The 21,721-nt window shown below is 36.5% G+C and overlaps 1 protein-coding gene across 3 annotated transcripts in view; it reads right to left on the bottom strand.

Moving 5' to 3' along the window:
* LOC145671517 (uncharacterized protein C13G5.2-like) overlaps window positions 1–21,721 on the bottom strand; it is a 76,756-nt gene that overhangs the window by 10,370 nt on the left and 44,665 nt on the right. The window contains exons 2-3 of one of the 3 annotated variants that reach the window (XM_081740709.1): window positions 15,845–15,997; window positions 3,439–4,934 (exon numbers count right to left, since the gene is read on the bottom strand). In XM_081740709.1, the coding sequence (XP_081596835.1) occupies window positions 4,191–4,865 (675 nt within the window). In that variant the 5' untranslated portion in view covers window positions 4,866–4,934; window positions 15,845–15,997 and the 3' untranslated portion in view covers window positions 3,439–4,190. Of the gene's footprint in view, window positions 1–3,437; window positions 4,935–15,844; window positions 15,998–21,721 lie in introns of those variants that run through there. The other 2 variants (XM_081740717.1, XM_081740713.1) reach the window with 2 other exon arrangements.

The raw sequence follows: 21,721 nt of genomic DNA, 5'->3' as shown, positions 1-21,721 counted from the left end.
TGAAACCTGCTACTCCAAGTGAACGTTATGGAACAGGATTTGGAAAACCTCGGTTTCCTGAACAAATTACCAATATTACATCTCTAACCAAATTGGTTGCACCAGACTCCTGCTTTACATTTCACACCCTGAAACTCGAAGATGACTTCCTCGGTGACGAAGTTACAGGCTGGCCAGAAAACCTTTATTTCAAAACTCACTTCTCAATATCAATGCCGCGAATGTAATCAACAGTGCAGAACGTGGAATCAAGCTGACTGCGAATGTTCTTTCTTCAGCAAAAGAAGAGGAACATGTTCATAAACATCCTTTCAATAAATGCTTTTACTAATCAAATTTGCATTTCAATTTTTTAACACACTTTGAGCCTTTGACACTTGTAATATATATTTTAACTACTTTATTTTAATATATTCTTAGAAATGAGAGAATTTGTGTAATCATTGCAAAAAAGTTTCTATTTATCAAACTCGCATTTCAATTACTTCAATATCTTTTGCCACTTCTATTATATGTTAGAGCTGCTGGTGGACCCCCTAAACTTTCGTAAATTTTGTTAAATTTTTGCACGAAGTCTTAACTCACGAAATGGAACAAAACTGACCCAGGGACAAGAATCCCCGGCTAATTTTTCAAAATTGTGGGGGGTTTGATGCACCTTTATATATAATGTGTTTTACAACACCGACAACATTTGGGAGTTGATTTCTGACAGCAAGATAAGACAAAAAGTATAGACCAACCTTGGTGCACAAATGCTTCCTTTCAGAGTTATATGCTGCCAAAAACATGAAAAAATGAGCTTTAAAGGTCCATAAAGTATAGGACCTACCGTAGTCTGGTCAATACTTTACTTAGGAACTAATATGTGCGCTATCCAAAAATCCACGTTTCAGAATCGCTCAACAATTTTTATAGAGGGAGTTTAGCTTACGGGCATATAATTTGAATTACCAACTAGCTCTGTCTTCATCAGAATGTTTGTGATTTCCCTGTTAGCTTCTGAAATGTTCATGCCTTCTTGGAGTGAACTTTTTTCAGTCCCAGCTGAAATATGTTATGCATGTTTTGAATAATCTTCTTTTCTACATAATTCGCTGTATCCCTATAACGTTTCATATTGAGAAATAAAGTTTTCTCCAAACCATTAATTTGTTACTTCCTGTGTTGAACTGTTCAGAATGTTTCAGTTTTCAGACATATGTTTCCTGTTTTAACATGATGTGTTAGGTTTTCCTTGCTCTTCCACTCACCATTTCCATTTCTGTAGAACGTTTCTTAGAATAAATTCACACAGTATCTCAGCTTCTCTAAATTCTACTAAGGGCTTTTCATGTTTGTCTTCACCAAATCGGAAATTTCTGTTCGAATTTTTGTTTGCTTCTTTTTAACCGATTCCGGAGTTGAAGTCTCCCATGATAATATAAAGGTAACCAAGAAAGTTCTATCGCTTTATATGGATATGTGTTCCATTGGTCCTCATACCGTGAGTTAAATGCGAATGGAGATAAGGAGGTCTGCTGTTGGTGTGGGTATATCCAACATACTACCTGGTTGTTGCAGTTCAGTTACACCGTGAACTTACGTAAGGACACAATGAACCTGGGACTTCCTCAGAATATCACAAGGGCGTGTATGCTGTACGAGTTCAAACTGGGGTCAAACGCCTCTGCATCGGGGCGGATGATGTGCCAGGCTTTTGATGAGGGTGTCGTCACTACGCGGACAGTGCAGCGATGGTTTAACAAATTTAAGGACGGTGACGAAACACTCGAAGACGCACTACTTGGCAGAAGACCAATACATGTACGAAACGAAGATCTTCAGGCAACAATTGGGGCGAATAGTAACTAGACATATGACGAATCGGGACTTTAATTCAGTGTGAGTGAAGAAACCATTCGGCAGCACCTCTATCAAACTGGGAAGCACTACATGTTGGGTCGATATGTCTCACATGATTTGATTGCGGGCCAGAAGGCAACAGGAGCAGACATATGTGTTTCTTTGCTTTCTCGTCTGAGGAAGGAGTCATTTCTGGACGGGATGTTGGCATGTCATAAGAAGTGTGTCACGTACGAAGACCCATCGTGCCATCATTGGTTAGCATAATGTGAACCGGTTCCAAAACATCCGAAACCAGCACTGCACCAGAACGTCCTGCTGTGTATTTGGTGGACTGTTCACGGCATCGTGCATCGGGACCTCCTACCAACTCGTCAGAGCATCAATGCAACTGTGTACTGTCAGCAGTTGAGCCGTGTTCAAGAAAACAAAACTCTGGAACCGGCACTTCTGAATCGCAAAGGAGCCCTCCTGTTACAGGAAAACGCTGAGCTCCAGGTGGCTAGGATGACCCGGGACACCATTCTACGCCTTGATGAGAAACTGTTTCATCCGCCATACCCTCGGACATTGCACTGTCCGATTATCACCTGTTCCATTCCTTGGACAATCACCTTAGAGGATGCCAGTTCAAATCCCTAGTATTAGTGCAAAATGCAGTTCATGCCTTCTTTGGTTCACGGTCCACCATGTTCTACCGCGAAGGAATCCTTGGCCTTCCAGAACGTTGGCAGAAGGTCGTCCATGTTTATAGGGACTATTTTTGATCCTCCAGGTACCTAATTGGTGACATATCGATGTTCAAAGGTGGTGGGTGAAAAACCGACAGAACTTTCTTGCTTATCTTTACATTTACGTAATTATTCCTCTGTTATTAAACTCTTTAATTTCTTGCACTCTCTTTCGGAAATGGCGTATTGTGAGAGCCTGAATAGGTTATCTGATATTTGGCAGAAAAGAGACTGAGTTGAAGATACGTGAAATCGGCCAGATTTACACACCAAATGCTTTACCTGTGCCTTTCAGTTGCACAGGCTAGACTTTTCCATTACAAGGTAAAATTTATAGGTTTAATTAATAATGTTAAGACGAACAAGGAGTGTTACCACAACAAGTGGCAGAATGTTGTTTTTTCTTTTTTTTTCTTTTTTAATATCTCCTTTCACCAGTCATGAGATGATAAGCCAAAATCATTATCTTCTGGAAGTCGAATTGTGACTAGGCAAGGCAACGTTCACAATCATGCCCTACTTAAGAGTTACAGATTACGTTGGTATTTAAAACTCTTTACTGCTACGCGTAATTCGAAATTTCTGTTATCTAAAGCAAGGACGTTGCGGAAGATGAACTGGGACATAATAAGGAAAAACCGAGATGAACTAACTAAAGTGAAATGAAGTAACTTATTCTATTACAGAGAATCAGAATGTGGTAAGACTACTAGTGTTAAATTTATCAATGGAAATATGAAGAGTAATGACTTCCAGATATATTATACATTTAGCATATTAAGGTTTATAATCAAATTTCAAGTATATATGAAAGTTGCTATATTTTTTTCTGATTTATGCGTCAGTTTCAAAAACAAGGAGACACAATAATACAAATTCAATTCGATAAAGAATTCCGTATGACTCGACTTAAATTATCTAGGAGCCAGACTTGGTATTTTTAGTCGCCATGATGACTTGCCGTTTACGAATTTTCAAACCCTCTGTATGAAAAAGACGTGGATAAATATATAGTAATATCAACTGAACTTAGTAATCTTTGAGAACGTCGCTCCCCATAGATTCACCACTGGATACGATACAACACTTCTGTCTATACAATATACAATAATAAAAAAAAGACCACCAGATTCATGTCAAGTCATAACGTTTAATGTTGCTTGTAATCACAATTAAGATCATCTACCTTTTACATAAACAAAATGCTATGCGGTGTAGGTATTGATTGATTACAAGTGCAGTAGATTTTTTTTCGTTAACACATAAATTACATCATTCAATCAGGATGCTGAAGAAAATAAAAATTTCACTTTTCAATTTCAGTCTCAAATATGAGTTTATCCCTTGAATGTAAGACACTCGTATGAAAATACATAAACTGGTAGAATTATTCTAGAATGGCAGCAGTGTAGCTGAGATAATAAGAAATATCGAACAAACTAAGAGTACATATATTACAAAAATCATTTAACGTACTGCAAAAAATTTAATGCTACAATTTTATGTTTATTGTTTCTATTTATGTCACAAAAGTTGCTGTATTTCTAAAAAGAAAGAAAAATAAATTTTATTAGACTGATCCATCGCCATTTTCTATTACAAAATAGAATAATATTAATACCAAGTATTCTTCTTTGTTTCCATTTTGTCTACAGCACTTTCGCTTAAAGACTTCACAGTTTTACTTCCTATACCAGCTCCATACACGCCTCCAATCAACGCACCAATGCAGCTGAAAGCAGCACATACAGGTATAGCTCCAGCACTTCCCAAGAAAAATCCGATCCCTGCACCAGTTAGTCCTCCAATCTTAGCTCCAATCGACGATCCAACATACGCACCCCCATAGCCACCTGCTACATCAGAGGCTGCAACCATGGTTTCTTTAGGGATAGATTTATTTCCTTCGTATATTTCTTTACCATCATTAACAACAGCTCTACCAATCTTATACGTGTCAACTGCCATTGCTGTATAGCAGGCCACATTAGCTGCCTGCATTAATGATGTCGTAGTTGCTGATGCAACGGCTTCTGACCCTTTCGGAAGGCGTACATGGGGATCTCTTACTCCAGACAGCTTCGCATTAATATTGATGTGTGGGAAACGAACATTTTTATGTGGAGCGTCGACACGAACCGCCCACTTGCCTTTAGCAGCATCCTTAAGCCCAAATGCTGAAGATCTTAGCTCATCTCCTGTCATGAGTACATATTGACCTGCCTTCTTTGCACCATATATTCCTTTCCATAGATAAGTACATTTTTCAGCATTCTCGTTGTCTGCCATATTAGGAAGGAAATAAAGTGCCAGAAGAAGTAGTTTGGATCTACTAATTTTTCTTCAATACAAATAAACCTGCAAGAGAACAAAGTATTTTCAATCAAAACTTTACATTGTACGATTATACCTAACTTATTATTATTATTATTATTATTATTATTATTATTATTATTATTATTATTATTATTATTTTATTATTATTATTATTATATCATTCATATAACTGTAGACTCAGGCACTTGGTCTTGTGAAATGTGTAAAAGTAACAAATAAAATGAGGGAAAAGTCAGTTCAAAACTATGCCTTTAAAATTGACTGAATACAGTAAAAATACCCGTTGTTAGTCGTCTAGAATTTAATTTCAACACTTAGAAGAAATATTGGTAAACTTTCATCGGTTTTACATTATCACTATTGTGTAATTTTCCGCTCCTCATCTGAGCAGGCGATATAGTATAATATACGGGCCATCCAAATATATTACTTTTCTTCTCTAGTGTTCAAGGGCGCCGTTTCTCTGTAACTTTTGGGGAGGCATTCAGATATGTATTTGATAGCAGACAAGGGTCTAAGAAGGCATATATGAGGATTTTAAAACAAATTGAATTCAAATTCTACGAAATATTGTACATTCATATAAAAATTCACATATAAAAGATTGTTCATAAAAATACATGATGTCCCATGATGTCGGCGCCCTTGTTGGTGTTCCCTTTATTTTAGGAGCTTACAGGAGATTTACTACAATTCTACACGTGTCCAATCTTCTTTATGACTTTTTCTTCAATTCCAAATGTTTCAAGATCATTTTTCAACGTCTTGTGAATCACGATGATATTCGATATTATTACTGGTATTATTTTCACATTTTAGGTTTTCCACTGTTTTTTTATATTCTGGGCTAGTTGTTTGTATTTTTCTATTTTTATTCTCTATGTGCTTTCTGCATGTTTGTTGTATTTGGTATTCTGATGTCTATTAGATGTAACTCTTCTTTCTCTTTGCTACTGTCCGGCCTGCTTTGATGTACGTACTTCATCAGTTATAGAGAAGGTCCCTGACAGCTTGCAGTGACATTGCCACTACTCACATATCAAGGTTTTTCGGTGCATCTATAGTGGCAATTTAATGATGTAAGGCTGAATGATCGTGGTTGGTAACACTAGTGTCAAAGTAGGAGTTGCACTGTCCCTCCAGATGTCGGAAGAAACTTCAGAGACCAGCTCTTGTTGACCCTGCTATAGTATTCTTCTGCCCCAATAAAGATTGTCTGTTTCTAGTTTGGCTTCCAGTTGGTATTTGTATTATGGTTTGTATCATTCTCTGTATCATTGCTACGAGGGCAATAAAAAAAACTCCGTTTGCGCACGTGCGAGAAATGGTCCAGAAGAGCGACGTCAGTCCTGTGGCACTATGTGCAGTAGTTTAGTAGACAGTTAGTAATGGAAGAAGAAGATTGTGTTGCAGTTCACTCGTCTGCAATAACAACTGAAAATGAACGCCCAAATAGAAAAAAAAACACCAAATGTGAAGTGCGTGCGGTAATACGGTTTCTGAGAGTGAAAAAAAGCTTTTGGCATCTGCGATTCATCGCAAACTGCGTGGTGTTTACGGACGAAACGTGATGACTGAAGGTGTTGCATGTGGATGGTGTCGCATGTTTAAAGATGGACGAACTGACGTGCACGATGTGGCAAGAAGTGTTCCCTCATCTGTAGTCACTCGGTTGCACCTCTTCAGGCACCGGCTTCGACAATGACAATGCGCTTCACAATGCTGTTAGCGGGTGGCTTTATCCTCAGGCAGCATTTTGTTTTTTCAGATGGAATTTCAAACCTTATAGAACGTTATGACAAGTCCTTGAACTTTATTGTTGAATATGTTGAAAAGTAAAACAATGTTGTACTTTTCAAAAGTGCATAATAAAAGTTCTGTATCTGTGAGTGTATTTATTAATAACCAAACGGCGTTTTTTTTTTCGAATTGCCCTTGTATTTCTTGATGCATAATTTTTGCCAATTTGTCCTGTTTTTCTTTATATTTAATTTGTATTATCGTTGGGCACCCACTTGTGATATGTTGTATTATTTCTTGATATATTTAGCATCTTCAGCGTTTGTCATCTTATATGGCTGTTTTTCCAGAAGGTGTCTTTTATAATGTTTTGTATTTATTACTTGGCCGAGTATGTCTGCTATTTGCATTCACTGAATTATCGTATCTCTATGTTTCTGGTTAGCATGTTCCGAGAATTGCCCTTATAGTGTTTTTTTTTTACTCCACTGCTTCATTATGCGCTCTGTTGTTTGTAATGCTGCTATTACTTTCGATTGTTCCGTCTAGTTTAGTTGTAGTGGTGTATAGTATTTGTGGTCCGCTGCTAGTATTGTTTTGTGTAGTTCTGAATTTCCTTGTTTTCCACAGAAATAATTTGGTGGTATTAGAAGACATCGCGTGTAGCATCGCAAGCTGCAGCGGACAGGTAGAATGATAGACACAGATCTGTACTGTTGATAATTAGCACAAGCGCATCTTGTAATTTAAAATAAATTACCGAAACTGGTCAACAGATGGGGTGTTGTCTAGTGCTGACAACGCAAGACCTCTTGAACGACCCGTCAGAAATTTTGATAACTTGGCTAGCATGTTTTAATGCATACATCGTATAGCCAGGGTCAAAAACCGTATGACACTATAATTTGCTTCGGTCTCTCCAGAACTCCCTGAATTGTAATAAGCCAGTTTCAAATAGGCCTACTTTTCTCACTATTTAAAAAAAAAATATAGGTTCGAGATTATAGTGTCACCGGAAAAAAAGGTTATAAGATCATCAAACAAAATGGTGCATACCCGCATATAGTTTCATAATGTTATTTTCAAATCAAAATAAATGTCTTCTCAGTTCTGACCTCAATACTTTTTAGACAAGCTAATAGTTGCTTTTCATAGCGTGAAATGGTGAGTATAATAAACATGTGTTTTGGTTGGATCCTAGGTTCGCACTTCACATAGAGAACTGGCAGGATCTTAAAAACCTTAGTGGATGGTAATCGGAACTGTCCGAACAATCATATCCTCTTACTAGTGACATTGTAACTTAACTTATGTTCAACGACGTTGCCATAGCTTAGGTCCCCATTACACTGTGATTAATGGCTTACACATGTGGGTTCTTTCTTTCTATATAGAGAAGGGGAAATAAACAAACACTGACCAATTTGCCTGCATATATAGATCATTCCTTCTCAATGCAAAAAGAAATATTCTGTTGAAAGCAGGTTGAAAGTGTCAAATAACAGCAACACCAAGCACTCGGAGTTTCCAGACTACTTTTTTCTTTGCCAAAACATTTGAGACATTCCATTCCATATTCATATGACGGAGAAGATCAGGTTTTGCTCACCCCCTATTTTTGCCGAGAGCTGCCGTCCAGTTCGAATTTTGTTCCTCTCCAAAAGAAGAAGGAAGATTTTTCCACTCAAAGTGTCAAATAACAAAACAACACAAACCATTCGGAGTTTCCACGCTTTTTTTTTCGCCAAAAACTTTCTCAAGTGACAGAGAGGAATACACACTCACCCCTCTGGTCGAAAATTGTCAGCTAGCTTGAATTTCTTGGCAACGCCGGATTTCGGAGAAAATGTTTGTTTTACTACCATGTAGTGGGAGGAGAAGGTTAATAGGTCAATTTTCCATACCTCCCCTCAAGGTTTTTAAGACGTGAACGGTAACACCTCAATCAGTTTGATTTATTCTTAAAGTTGTTCCTTGCACTAACTAGCTAGAGCGGTTACCTCAGCCGAATTCGTTAATGGATATAATCAGTTAACATATTGACGGATAACGGTGACTTTTAATGGTGGGTGTCTGTAGACCATACATGTAAGCGACCTTTTTTAATTGTTTTTGCAACAGATAGCTGCAGCAATTACCTTGAGTGAGTTTCAGGGTTCCCAGCAGGACATTGAAAAAAATATAGGACAGTTTGGGTTAAACAATAGAATATTATGTTTACAGAAAAGAAAATATAAAACTATTGTAAGAAAAGGTCAACATTCAAACCAATGAATAACTGGAAACAATATTTAGATTAATACAGGATAAAAGTATATATATAACCTTTTACTTTTTAAACTTCATATCTTTCTAATGAAACAAGAAGATTGATAACTTACTTCTCTGTAATGAAATATTTTATTGTAATTAAGCACTGAATTATTTGATCAACGTATTTCCATCTGAAATAAATAACGTTAACAGTATTTCATTCCTCATAGCTGTGCAAATTATATATTCACTTCTAACAACTGTTATGTAACATAAATTTCAGGGCATTTCCAGCTCAAATAATTTCCAGGATTTTCACCATTTTCTGCTTTCTACGACTTTTCTAGGGCGTTTCCAGATCACACTTTTATTACCAGGTTTTCCAGGACGGTAGGAACCCTGCATATTATGTACAGCAATATTGGAAGGTGTTGGGATATGTTGGTGAATACCAACACACCTCAGTGCCTAGCCAATACTACTCACGCACTGCTGAAAGAAAATGCTAACACAGCTTGCGTTACAAGAAACTGGAGCATGGCAAGGTTCCTCAGCTAAGTTTCATTGGGGAAAAATAAGCACATAAAAAGCAAAGAAAAAAGAGTGGACATGGGAAAATAGGAAAAAGCGATTTAAAAAAAAAGTAATAGTGAGTTGTAGTGATTAATCCCTTAGAAAAAATGCTAAGACACATTTAGCACATTGCTAATATGTAGCAATTTGTAATATCAGTGAGACTGTCCTTACTTTGTGTTTTTTAATAGTTCAATCACTTAAAATTATAGGAAATATAGGAGAAGATTAAAATATAGAACACATATACGACAAATATACATGGATGTCCAAAATATAGGGGAAAAAATAAGAAAATAGGACGGCTGGGGACATACATGAAAGCGAATTTTTTCTTTTATTTTTTTTTGCAACAGATAGCTACAGCAATTAGCTCGGCCGAATTCGTTAATGGGGACGTTCAGTTCATTAACGGATAACGGCGATTTTAACGGTGAGTGTCTGTAGCCCATACATGAAAGCGAATTTCTCTCTTAATCTGTTTTTGCAACAGATAGCTACAGCAATTACCTCGGCCGAATTCGTTAATGGGGACAATCAATTAACATTAACGAATTTTAGGTGATTTTAACGGTGAGTGTCTGTAGCCCATACATGAAAGTGAATTCTTTTCTTTTATTATGTTTTTGCAACAGACAGCTACAGCAATTACCTCGGCCAAATTCGTTATTGGAGTCAGTTCGTTAACATTTGAAGTTGGTGACGGTCGGTGACTTTTACGGTGGCTCTCCTATATCATACATACATTACATGTGACTCTTTCTACTGTCTTCTACCGAGTTTACTGAGTTAAGTTTTTTTCCAAAACACCGAGAATTTGAAGGATGAGGCCTACTATAATCGTGGGCCCTGAATTACCATTGGAGCTTCATTCCGTTACAGTTAGCGCGTATACAGTTTAGGAACCCCATAGCCGTTGATGATACGCCCTTAAATTAAGGTAGTGACTGAAACTTAGCTCAAGGTAAATACTAATTACGTTCCAAATTAAATTCAAAGTTTTCAGATACTTTCCCGGAATGTGATTACCATGCAAAAGTAACCCTCAAAATAAACATTTCATTTAAAAAAAAATCCGGAATTTAATACACAGTATAAAACTGAAAGTGACTATGTGACTTCATGACTCATGAACTATCCAACGGAACTCAATCAAATTTTCAGCATAGATGAGATTCGGCCTGGGACGTTTTTTATCATTTCACTTTGACGGTGCAATTTAGGGAAGAGGAAGGGATATATATATACATATATATATATATATATATATATATATATATATATATATATATAGAGAGAGAGAGAGAGAGAGAGAGAGAGATGCAAGGGCTCGGGAAAAAACCGGCTTTTTGGAAAAAACTCGGTTTTTTCTGCTTCGCTTTTTTGCTTGGGAAATTTTGGGCTTTTTTCAAAATTCTGCTTTAAATTGATAAAGCAGACTTTGGTTCGCTTCTCTATAACACAAAAAGTCATTTAATTAGTGGTTGATGCTGATAATAATATAAAACCTCGAAAATAAACTATGAATTTCGAAAAGATATTTCAAACAATTTTTCTTCAACATATTTACATTATGAATTCCACAGGATTAACCAATGTATATAATAAGAATTTTTTAACCTCCTATATACAAAAGTAAGCAGAGTTGGCAAGAACCATGGTTGTTTTTGAAAATGCCAAAAACCCGTTTTTTGGTGGATGTTTAAACCAGGCTTTTTTGGTTTAATCCAGGCTTTTTTGATTTATTTTTTTGCTTTATGTATTTATATTACATATTCACAGAAATAAGTTTGTTTCGCCTTGGTGTTATTATGCAACAGCGGGGTTATGCCGGAAGAACTCCCATAAGCTTAAAGAAGTCCGGTCAGTAAATTTCTTAAATTGAGAATCTCCCGCCCTAGCCATCGGGAAAATCCCGTCATTACTTGAAATGTAAGACAATAACGGGAAAATCATGTTATTGCTTTGCATGTAAAATTTAAAGGTCAACGTATCATAATCAATACGCTAAAACAGAGGTATTAAATTACAAATTTAGTATGTAGATATCATTGAAAGTCCAATCCAAGCTAATGTTGGAAGCTACGTAGACAATCGATAATTTATGCAAATTCCTATCAATATATTTAAGCAATCTTGGCTTCTTTATAAAACAACAGGCATTTAGGCATGCAGAAATATACAGTTTGGTTTCGTTTCGCATGTTTAGGCTTAACATCCTTACGAAATACCGAAGTTATCAAGGAGAAGACTTTCGCTTAAACTGACATCCGAACCGCTACTTGGTTTACGCATGAAACAAGAGTTGTGGTTCGACCGAGAATCGAACATGGGACACCTTGATTAAAAAGTGAAAGGGAAATAAAACTATTGCAGGTGGTTTGATATCTGCAAACGTCACCATGAAGGTCACACGATTCGCATTTTTCATTCTTTTTTTTATTTTTTTATTTTTTATTTATTTATTATTTTTTTTTGGGTTTAAACCAGTTATTAAAAAAAATGTTGGTGTAAACCAGCCAACCCTAAAAGAAAACACTTCTTTTTTTAAAAAAATACACAAATAACTAGCAAAATAGTATGTAGTATTTTTACTTCAAAATATTCCATACCCTCTTTTTGAAACAAAATAAAATTAAAACATAAGAGAAATACTTAGATTTATATGATACACCTAAAGGCTGCACATCTACAGCTTTTGGTTCTGTATATTCTTCAAATCTACAGTTAAGTTCTATATAACTACCATCACGGTTTACCCAATCCTCAAGTTTTCTGAATTTTTAACAGGAGGGATTCAACATATCATTACGAAACTCCCCCACCCCCCCTAAAAATAAAAGGACTGCGGAATATATTCAAGCTAAGCTAAATACAACTGCACAACAAACATGACTGAGTGATTAGCTTTTGCGCTTCTATCGGTAAGTCCGGGATTCAACCAGCATTCGACCATTCTGACAAAGCTTTTCTTCATTCCATCTGTGAATGTAGAAATAGTGCGTTTACTGTGAGTTGTCCGACTTCCTTTCGTATTGTTTTTAAATCGTTATTACTAATTACCAGCAGTGATGGTTTTGCGAAGGTTAGGGGGGCGGTCTTTCGGACTGAAGCCCGTTCCCCAAAGTTACGGAATGTCTGCATCAAACGAAATATCTATTAGTTATGCCTTTACTCATAAACTTAGAGCTCCCGTCAAATAACAATTACGAATGTTTAGAAAAACTAAACATTAGTACGAAAATCCCTTCCCAAAATACTTTTCTAAATCCGCCACTGATTCTCAGTATAAAATGATTTTTAAGGTTGTATCCGGAAGATTATTGATAAACATATAAAACGAAATATTAGTTATGCCTGTACTCATAAACTTCAGGCACCTCCCAAATAAAATTAGGAATTTTTAGGAAACGAAACAATCAGAAAAACCCCTCCTAAAGTACTTTTCTAAATCCACTACTGAATATTTGTATAAATTGGTATTCAAGGTTCTGTCCGGAAAATTATTGCTAAATCACTTCACAGCTACAGTATAACAGAAATATGGAAGTACGGCTTGACAGATATATTGAAAAACGTACGCTTTGACGGATAAATAGAAAAACGGGCAAGTTTAACTTTTGCGCTAGAAGCTAGAGTACCTGTACTAAGCTCTTAGAAATGAAACACGGATGACAAACTAAAATGATCTAGAGAAGAAAAAAGATGTCGATAACTCAAAAGTTAAAATAAAGTTAAATAGCCTCTAAAATTGCCCTCAAATACTACATTCTTCATGTTAGCTTTAATTCATAAAACATGTGCTCCATCCATCTTGATGGAGAATTTCAGAGCGAAATATCGCATTTAGGTCATGGAATTCTTATCTAACTATAGAATATACTATAAGAAAGCTATTTAGATAGAAAAATCATGAAAATGAAAAAAGCCAAAATTTCCAAAATTCTCGTTTTTTTTCCCAAAAAAGCCGGTTTTTATGTGAAAAAAACCATCGATTCAAAAAAGCCGGCTTTTTTGCATCTATCTATCTATATATATATATATATATATATATATATATATATATATATGATTGAAAATGACTGATATTAGTGTCAAATCAGCTCGCGCCAAGTGAACTTTGTGGTGTACAAACACCGTGTGTGTAGGTTTCCTCGAGGTTCTCGAGTTTCTTCTCACTTTATTCATTCCACCATTCAATTCATTTCTCATCATCGTCGTCTCCTTTAGCCTGGCCGGCATAACCATGGAATGTAAAACTCAAAAATTTCATTTTCATTTTCTTTGTGGTTAAGTGTTTAGAACTTTGCTGCCCTTACAGGAGTCGGGTTCGATTTACGGTGGCAGGTACTGTGGTTTGTAGATCTACGCCCCATGTAGCCTAGTAGCGTAGGTGTTGAAATAAAGTTGAACTCTAAGTAATAAAAATATATAAACAAAAATATTGGTAAGTGGAAGAGCATTACCTGCGTTTAACAAAATAATATAAATTGAGAAATTAATTACAAAATTTGTTGACTTTGGAGCTACAATACCTCAAAAAAAATGTATGGAAATAATATGCATATGCATATATAGTCCTAATGACAGGATTCCTTTCATGCAAAATCCTTTTCTAAGGCAAATCTCTTGGCAGAAAGAGATCCGTCCTGCGAATCCTCACGAACCTCATTCAAACTGGTTCAGGCCAACTGTCATTCGGAGAACCTTAATATCCCCCTTCATCTCAGCATCTTCGAAATCCAGGGGACTCACTCAATTAAAAGGATTCAGTTCTAAATATCTAAAAAAAAAAAAAAAATGTCCCGGAAGTCGGAACAATCTGGCCTAATTCTCTTAAAAAATGATAATAAATAAATTGTAGCTAGTTAAAATAAAAATCGAGCAGCCTCCATAATTGATGATTGCGACATTTTCTATCAGGAGCAGACAACCTTTAAGAGTCCGTACAAAAAAATAACTAATTCAACTTTATTTAGATTTCGAATAGTCATCAGCCACTGATCGATCTACCAGGGGCGACTCCAGGGAGGGGCGATCGCCCCCCCCAGGAGAGGAAACTTTCTTATTTTATATATATAAATAAAACCCATCCCAAAGATTGGAGCCCTTAAAAGTAGCAGTATGACAACCCACCGCCCCCCCCCAGAAGTCGGTCCTGGATCCGCCCCTGCGATCTACTATCAGTAGAAACAGTAAGTGTGTCTCCAAGATTCAGACAGAGCACAAAAGACATAATATTAGCAATAATTGGTACTTCGTCCAAGTAATATATATTTTAAGTCATGCTTCATTTTGTCGTTGAATTTTGTTTTCATTTAGGTATATTATCGTTTTTGGTTCCTTCTGTCTGTTTGCTGGGACTGTAGATGGTCGTGTGGATTGGGGTCATGGTTGAGAGTTGTGTGCAAATGCCAGAAAGACAGCGAGATATGATACTCTCAAGAGGGGGTGAATGCCCTTATAAAGGCACCGAACAGAAGCCAAACACGGCTATATAATAAAAAGTATGATACTGGCCAGTTTGCAATCTCGTTGATAGCATAGGATGCACAGACATTATGTTTTTTTCTACGTTTCTTCTTTTTGAGCAGTAAAATAAGAAGAAGTGCTTGCTTACTATTAACAGCCATTTCTCAAAGTGGAATAACTTGAGACGGTGGAAATGCTTCTACGAACTATATGAACCGGATAGTCGCCGAATGGACACTGAAATCTCGAACCATGAATGGCTATATGTGCGCTTCTGCGTATTCCATGTATTTCTGTGTCCTGGCAACACCATTCATAACATGGGCAATAAAAGGGGTGGGGAAACAGAAAAGAACAAGAAACCTCGGTACCTGCTGTCGGTTGCTCGTCTTTTCACAAGCAGTGAAACACAATGAGGAAAGATGGAGAGGGGATGACGTAGGAAAGCGGTTTTACAATCTGATAAAAGCAGAGAAAAACATACGGAAAGAAGGGAAGAGAATGGCGTAAAAGAGTGGTTTCAGAATCTGACAAAGCAGAGAGAAACATAATAAGAAAACAGGGAAAAGGTCATGTAGGAGGCAAAGTCTTGACAGTGTACTTGTGGTCATCGATCCACAAGTAGTATACTGCAAGAAAAATCATGTTTTATCGATGTTCTTTGTTTCCTGTCACCACTGTCTCTTATTAACGTCCGATTATCTTCCAACTCTTTCTCCTCTTAGAAATCACAGTTCTACAATAATGAACCGAATATTCAGTTCGATTTTCAAGCTCTTCACTACTATACCTATATAATGCCGACCAATTATTCTATATGCTAAGAACATAAATTTCCATTCGGCATTGATAAATATGTGTGCTTCTTTACAGTCATATGGTAATATACTCACCTATCGTATCTATTCTTCTGGAAAGGGAATGACCCACAAGAGCACCAATAAACAAGATAATAAATAAACAAATTTGCTGGTTGGGCTTTCAGTTTCACCTCCAATGGTTACGTCGGCCACGTAAACAAAGAAGATCTCTATCAGGACTGTTGCCTGTAACGAACAACATTAGCGCAAACTATTAGAACTGAATATATTTCGGATAATCTGTTTAGCATTTTTTTCACTTGATAATACAATGCATGTGTTTAAGAAATATGATAAGATAAGATATGCATTATTGTCATTAAACAACATTTGTTGCAATAGACATTGTCAAAGATAACATATATATATATATATATATATATATATATATATATATATATATATATATATATATATATATATATATATATATATATAAAAGTTTTATCACACTATCAAGGAAATTTTAACTATGTATCATTGTTTTTGCTTTCAACTCTTGATAACATTTTTTTTCAAATTCAGTGATACTATATACAGAATTGCTTATAAGGAAGGATTTACAAAAGTTTTTGAAGTTGTCGTGAGGCATTGTGCGTACATTTTGTGGTAACACATTAAATAATTTCATACCTGTATACTTATAACTCTTTTGAGTAGTGGTTAACCTAACTTGTAACATATTAAGGTCGTCTTTATGCCTAGTATTGTAGGAATGAACATCACTTCGGCGATTAAAATTATCTAAATTTACTTTAATATACATGAGACATCGATAAATAAATAAAGAAGGCACTGCCATAATTTTAATTTCTTTAAACACTTCCTTGCATGATGCTGTTTTAGGCAATCCCTTAATTATTCTTACTGCTTTTTTTTTTTCCATTTGAAGACATTTTGTGCACCAGAAGAATTACCCCAGAATATTATTCCATACTCCAAATGTGAATGAAAAAAGCATTGTACGATGTTATAAGAGATTTCTCACTAATTACAGTTTTTAATTTACGCAATAAAAACAATACTCTGAATAACTTTCTACATAAATTTTCTGTATGTTCATTCCAATTTAACTTTGAATCGACGTACATTCCTAACAGTTTTACAGATTTGCATGTATCTGAATGACTAGTAGAATTACTAAGATTAATGTACATAGTTTCTGTTTTATCCTGATTTACTGTAAGTCCGTTACATTTAAACCATATAGAAGATAACTCTAATATTTCGCTATTCCTACTTTGAACATCAATTATATTTTTGTCTGAATTTACAACAGTGGCAGCATATAAAACAGAACTATTGGGCAAAAAACTTGGAAAATCATTTATATATACAAGAAAAAGAAAGGGGCCCAATACTACCTTCTGGAACACCATTTGTTACACACATGAAACTTGATTTTCGTTTCCAATGCGAACAGCCTGTTTTCTATTACTAATATACGATTCAATTAAAGATAATTGCAAGCCTGTAATACCATAATAGTGTATATAATATATTCTGTGACACGGTATCGAATGCCTTACTCAAATCTAATAATGTAACCCCAACATGAAGGTTATTCTCCAAATTATCTAACACTTCTGATATTATACGAGGGTCACTACGAAAGTTTTGAGATACGCATTGTTGTGGCACAGTATTTGATTTCCAACAATTGCGTTCGGTAGTGGTATCCAGAACGAAGAAGCGAAGCAAGTTTCAACTCGCCTCGCTTATCGGCGTGGCCGTATCCCCTTCACTTGTTTGTTGATGTGAGCAGTATTCGGCTGTCTAAAATGGAGCTCGAAAGGGAACATTTTCGGGCAATGATCCTTTACGACTTCAAAAGTGGTTTGAACGAGACACAAAGCCTTGATCGTTTGCAGGGAGCATTTGGGGACCTTGCTCCTTCCCGTGCTACAATTTTTCGGTGGTTTGGTGAATTCAGAAGAGGCCGAAAAGATGAAGAGAGAGCTGGACGTCCGGTAACAGCTTTGTCAGATCAAAATTGCCGCTATGGAACAAATGATTCGAGAAAATCCTCGAACAACTTTCAAGGACATTGAATCTACAATGAACATTGGATCGCCAGCAGTAACAAAAATTCTTCATAATCATCTTCGGCTCAGGAAGGTTTCATCTCGTTAAGTGCCTAACACTTTGACTGAACAGCAGAAGCGCATGCGTGTGGAATGGTGTGAAGAAATGCTTGCAAGATTTGATGGAGGCAGTTCTCGACGCGTCTCTGACATTGTTAGTGGTGATGAGACTTGGATCTATCAATTTGACCCTGAAAATAAACGTCAGTCTACGGTTTGGATTTTCCAGATGAAAATCCACCCACGAAAGTGAAGCGACCGCGAAATGTGGGGAAGAAGATGGTGGCAACTTTCTTCTCCAAATCTGGTCATGTTGCAACTGTTCCACTTGAAGAACAAAGGACTGTTACTGCTCAGTGGTACACCACTGTTTGCCTAACAAAAGTGTTCCAGAAGCTTCGGGAACGGCGTCCAAGAACTGGATTGCGTGGAATCCTGCTTCATCATGACAACGCGTCCGCACACACGGCCAACATCACAATTCAGTTTTTAGAATCTACGGAGGTCAAACTTATGACTCATCCGCCGTATAGCCCTGACCTGGCCCCGTGTGATCCTTTTCTGTTCCCCAGGATCAAAGATCGCATGCGTAGGAAGTTGCAGCCCTGAAGAAGCTGTAGTGGTCTACGAGAATGAACTTTCAACACTTGAAGAAAAAGACTGGCAACACTGCTTCCAAAAGTAGTTTTCGAGGATGCAAAAGTGTGTAAAGTGTAATGATGAATACTTTGAGAAAATGTAAGTGTTAAATTGATTTTAAGTATGTAAATTATTTCACATTTCAAAACTTTCGTAGTGACCCTCGTATTTTTCACGGCTTTAGTCGTCGAACATCTAGGTCTAAATCCAAATTGCATATTATGAAATAACTTATTTTCCTCAAAATATCTTGACAATTGATTCCTAATACATTGCTCAAAAACCTTAGATATTATTGGTACCAATGATATTGGACGATAGTTATTAAGCTCAGTTTTATCATTTTTCTTGTAAATCGGAACTGCAACAGTCAATTTAAGGCACTCCGGAAATTCACCTTCGAGAAGTACGCAATTGAATAAATAGGTCAAAGGTTCAACTATTATGTCTATTATTTTCTTTAGCATGTTGTTAGAAAACCCATATATATCCTCACTATTCGAACGTTTTAATTTGTTGACCACTGAGAGTACAGTTCTAATATTTGTAGGGGTCCATAGAAAATGAGTACTAGATTGATTAATATTTGTCTGTGTCAATGAGCAAGCGAAATCTACTTGTGAACTAATGCCAGTTTTGTACCTACCAGTTAGTTTGTTTGCACTATTTGTAAAATATTCATTGAATTTATTTTGGGATATCTTTATCGAGTCTTCAACAACCTGTTTCCCTAGCTCCCTGTTAATAATAGACCAGGCCACAGAGCACTTATTTTTTGAATTATTTATGAAATTCTCATTCGCAGCAATTTTCGAAAATCTTAATTTATTTTATGTACAATTTTCTTGATATTTTATATTTATCTTTGTCACTGGCTGACCCTGTCGCATTAGCTATGTTATAAAGAGCTATTATTTTATTCCGGAGCAGTTGAAGGCGAGGTGTAAACCATTTGGGATTTCCTCTGGTCAATTTGTTAACGCGCTTGCTGGAAGTAGTTCTTTCTTTTACAGGACAACATTCATATAGATATTTAGTGAAAGTTTACATGAAATTATGAAAGACTTCAGAAATATTTTTACCGTTTAAAACTACGTTTTCCCAGTTAGCTTCCCTTAGATTATTTCGTAATGTTTGTATGTTAACTTCCGCCATTATTCCAAACTTTTTAGTTCTAACATAGTTAGAATCCATGCATACTGTCACAGGAATCAGAAGCCACAAACCTTCATGATCAGATAGCAAAGGCTGTATGATACCACACGTCATTCTGATCTTATCTTCGTTAGTAAGTACATTATCTAGGCATGCAGATTTTTTAGTTGGTTGATCATTAACGTAATATACTAATAGTTGTGAGATGTGAGGATATCGCAGAATAGACTTCGTACCTGTGAATTAGTTAGAACGGCAATGTTCACGTCACCAATAAAGAATACTTTGTAATGTTTGTATTTATTAAGATAAATGTTTAACTCTTCCCAATTAGCAATGAAAATATTGATATCTGCGTTTGGGGTTCGGTATATGGAAACAATTATTACTTTTATGCTTTTTAGTAATAACCCAACTACTTCAAAACTCTGTTCAATACAAAAACATTCTACATTCGAAACAACGAATTCAATATTAAACGAATTTTTCAGATATATACCTACACCACCATGGAGTATTGAATCTCTACAAAATATAGCGGCTAACCTATATCCTGTTGGAATGTATTTCTTCATTTGCAAGCTAGTGTTCATTGATGCATAAGATATCACAGGGAAATGTATCTAAGAAAATTTCAAGTTCAGCCAACTTGTTTCTTATTGATTGTAAATTTAAGTGGAGTATTAGTACATTCTGTAGAGCTGTGTCAGTACCATAGTTCTTAGAAAAGCTATTATTATTATTTCTTACCTCTATTATACCTAGTGCTCTCAACGGGTCGGGTCGGATTGAAGACCGACCCGACCCGACCCGTGATCCGAATTGACTGACCCGACCCGACTGACCCGAACCGTGATCCGATCTGATTGACCTGACCCGATAACCCGACCCGAGCTGACCCGATACGAAAACCCGACCCGACAACCCGACGTGAGTAGCCTGACCCGACAACCCGACCCGTTTGAGAGCACTGTGGTCACGACACTGGGTGAACGCCAAAATGCACTCACATTGGGAATTAATCCCGGACCACGTGTACCGAAGTCTTACACGTTAACCACTAGCTAGATCAAGCGGGGGATTTGTATATGCATCTTAATGAATATTTGGCACTTTTGAGGTTTAGTTATTTCTTTTTATAACTGATACCAATGTCCGACGTGGGAGAATTTTTTTCTTGCTTTAGTTCTATGTGACGAAATTTTTCTTCAAGGTTAGTGTTCTCACCTGCTCGGACGGCAAGGGGTCTTCTCGGAAGGCAGTAGCAAGAGTATCTTGGCGGAGACAAAAGGAAATCGTTTAACTACAATGATAAGGGTTGAGGAAACGGGAGAACAACTGTGATTTTTTCCAACCCTTCAACTTTCATTCCAAAATAGGTTCCTATGATTCCGGGACCCGTGCCACTTTGATTATTCTTTCTCGGTAATTAAAACGTATTTTACAGTATATATAGTTGCACGTAACAAGATACATAATATGAATTTTGTAATTTAAAATTTAAAAATACAGTATGATAATTAATTATAAAGTACTAATTTTATTTCATCACTTTCAGCCCAACAAATGAAATTCCAACAATTCGCTCCCTGGGTCTTGGTCATCATTACTGCGTCTTATCCTTTGTCTTGCAGTCAAGTCTTGGTCCTGCATTTCGTAGTCTTGGTTATCTTTCATTCTATACAAGAGCCAAGGATGTTCGCCTCATCGGTACAAATGAAGACCAAATGTGATTTTGATTATGGTCTTCCATACTATACGGAAAGCAAGAAAATACGCTCATCGCTACTTGGTGATCACCAAACAAGGCCAAGAGCAAGATTACTATGCACTTCGTCTTGCATATCCAACCTTTATCTTGTTCTTGTATCGGTGTCCTTGGGCTTGGTGAAATAAAATGAAATATTCAGTTTAAGGTCCCTCGATTCTGCACCGAGGCTAACGGATATGGTGTTCATGAGAAATGAATGAAATGGTGGAATGAAGAAAGTGGGAGGAAACAGGAGAACCCCGAGAAAACCCACTACACGGC

The sequence above is a fragment of the Thermobia domestica genome, chromosome 2 (assembly GCF_964235325.1).
Source record: "Thermobia domestica chromosome 2, izTheDome1.hap1.1, whole genome shotgun sequence".
Taxonomy (NCBI): domain Eukaryota; kingdom Metazoa; phylum Arthropoda; class Insecta; order Zygentoma; family Lepismatidae; genus Thermobia; species Thermobia domestica.
Note: the sequence above shows the minus strand (reverse complement) of the source record. Positions and strands in the feature narration are given on the sequence as shown.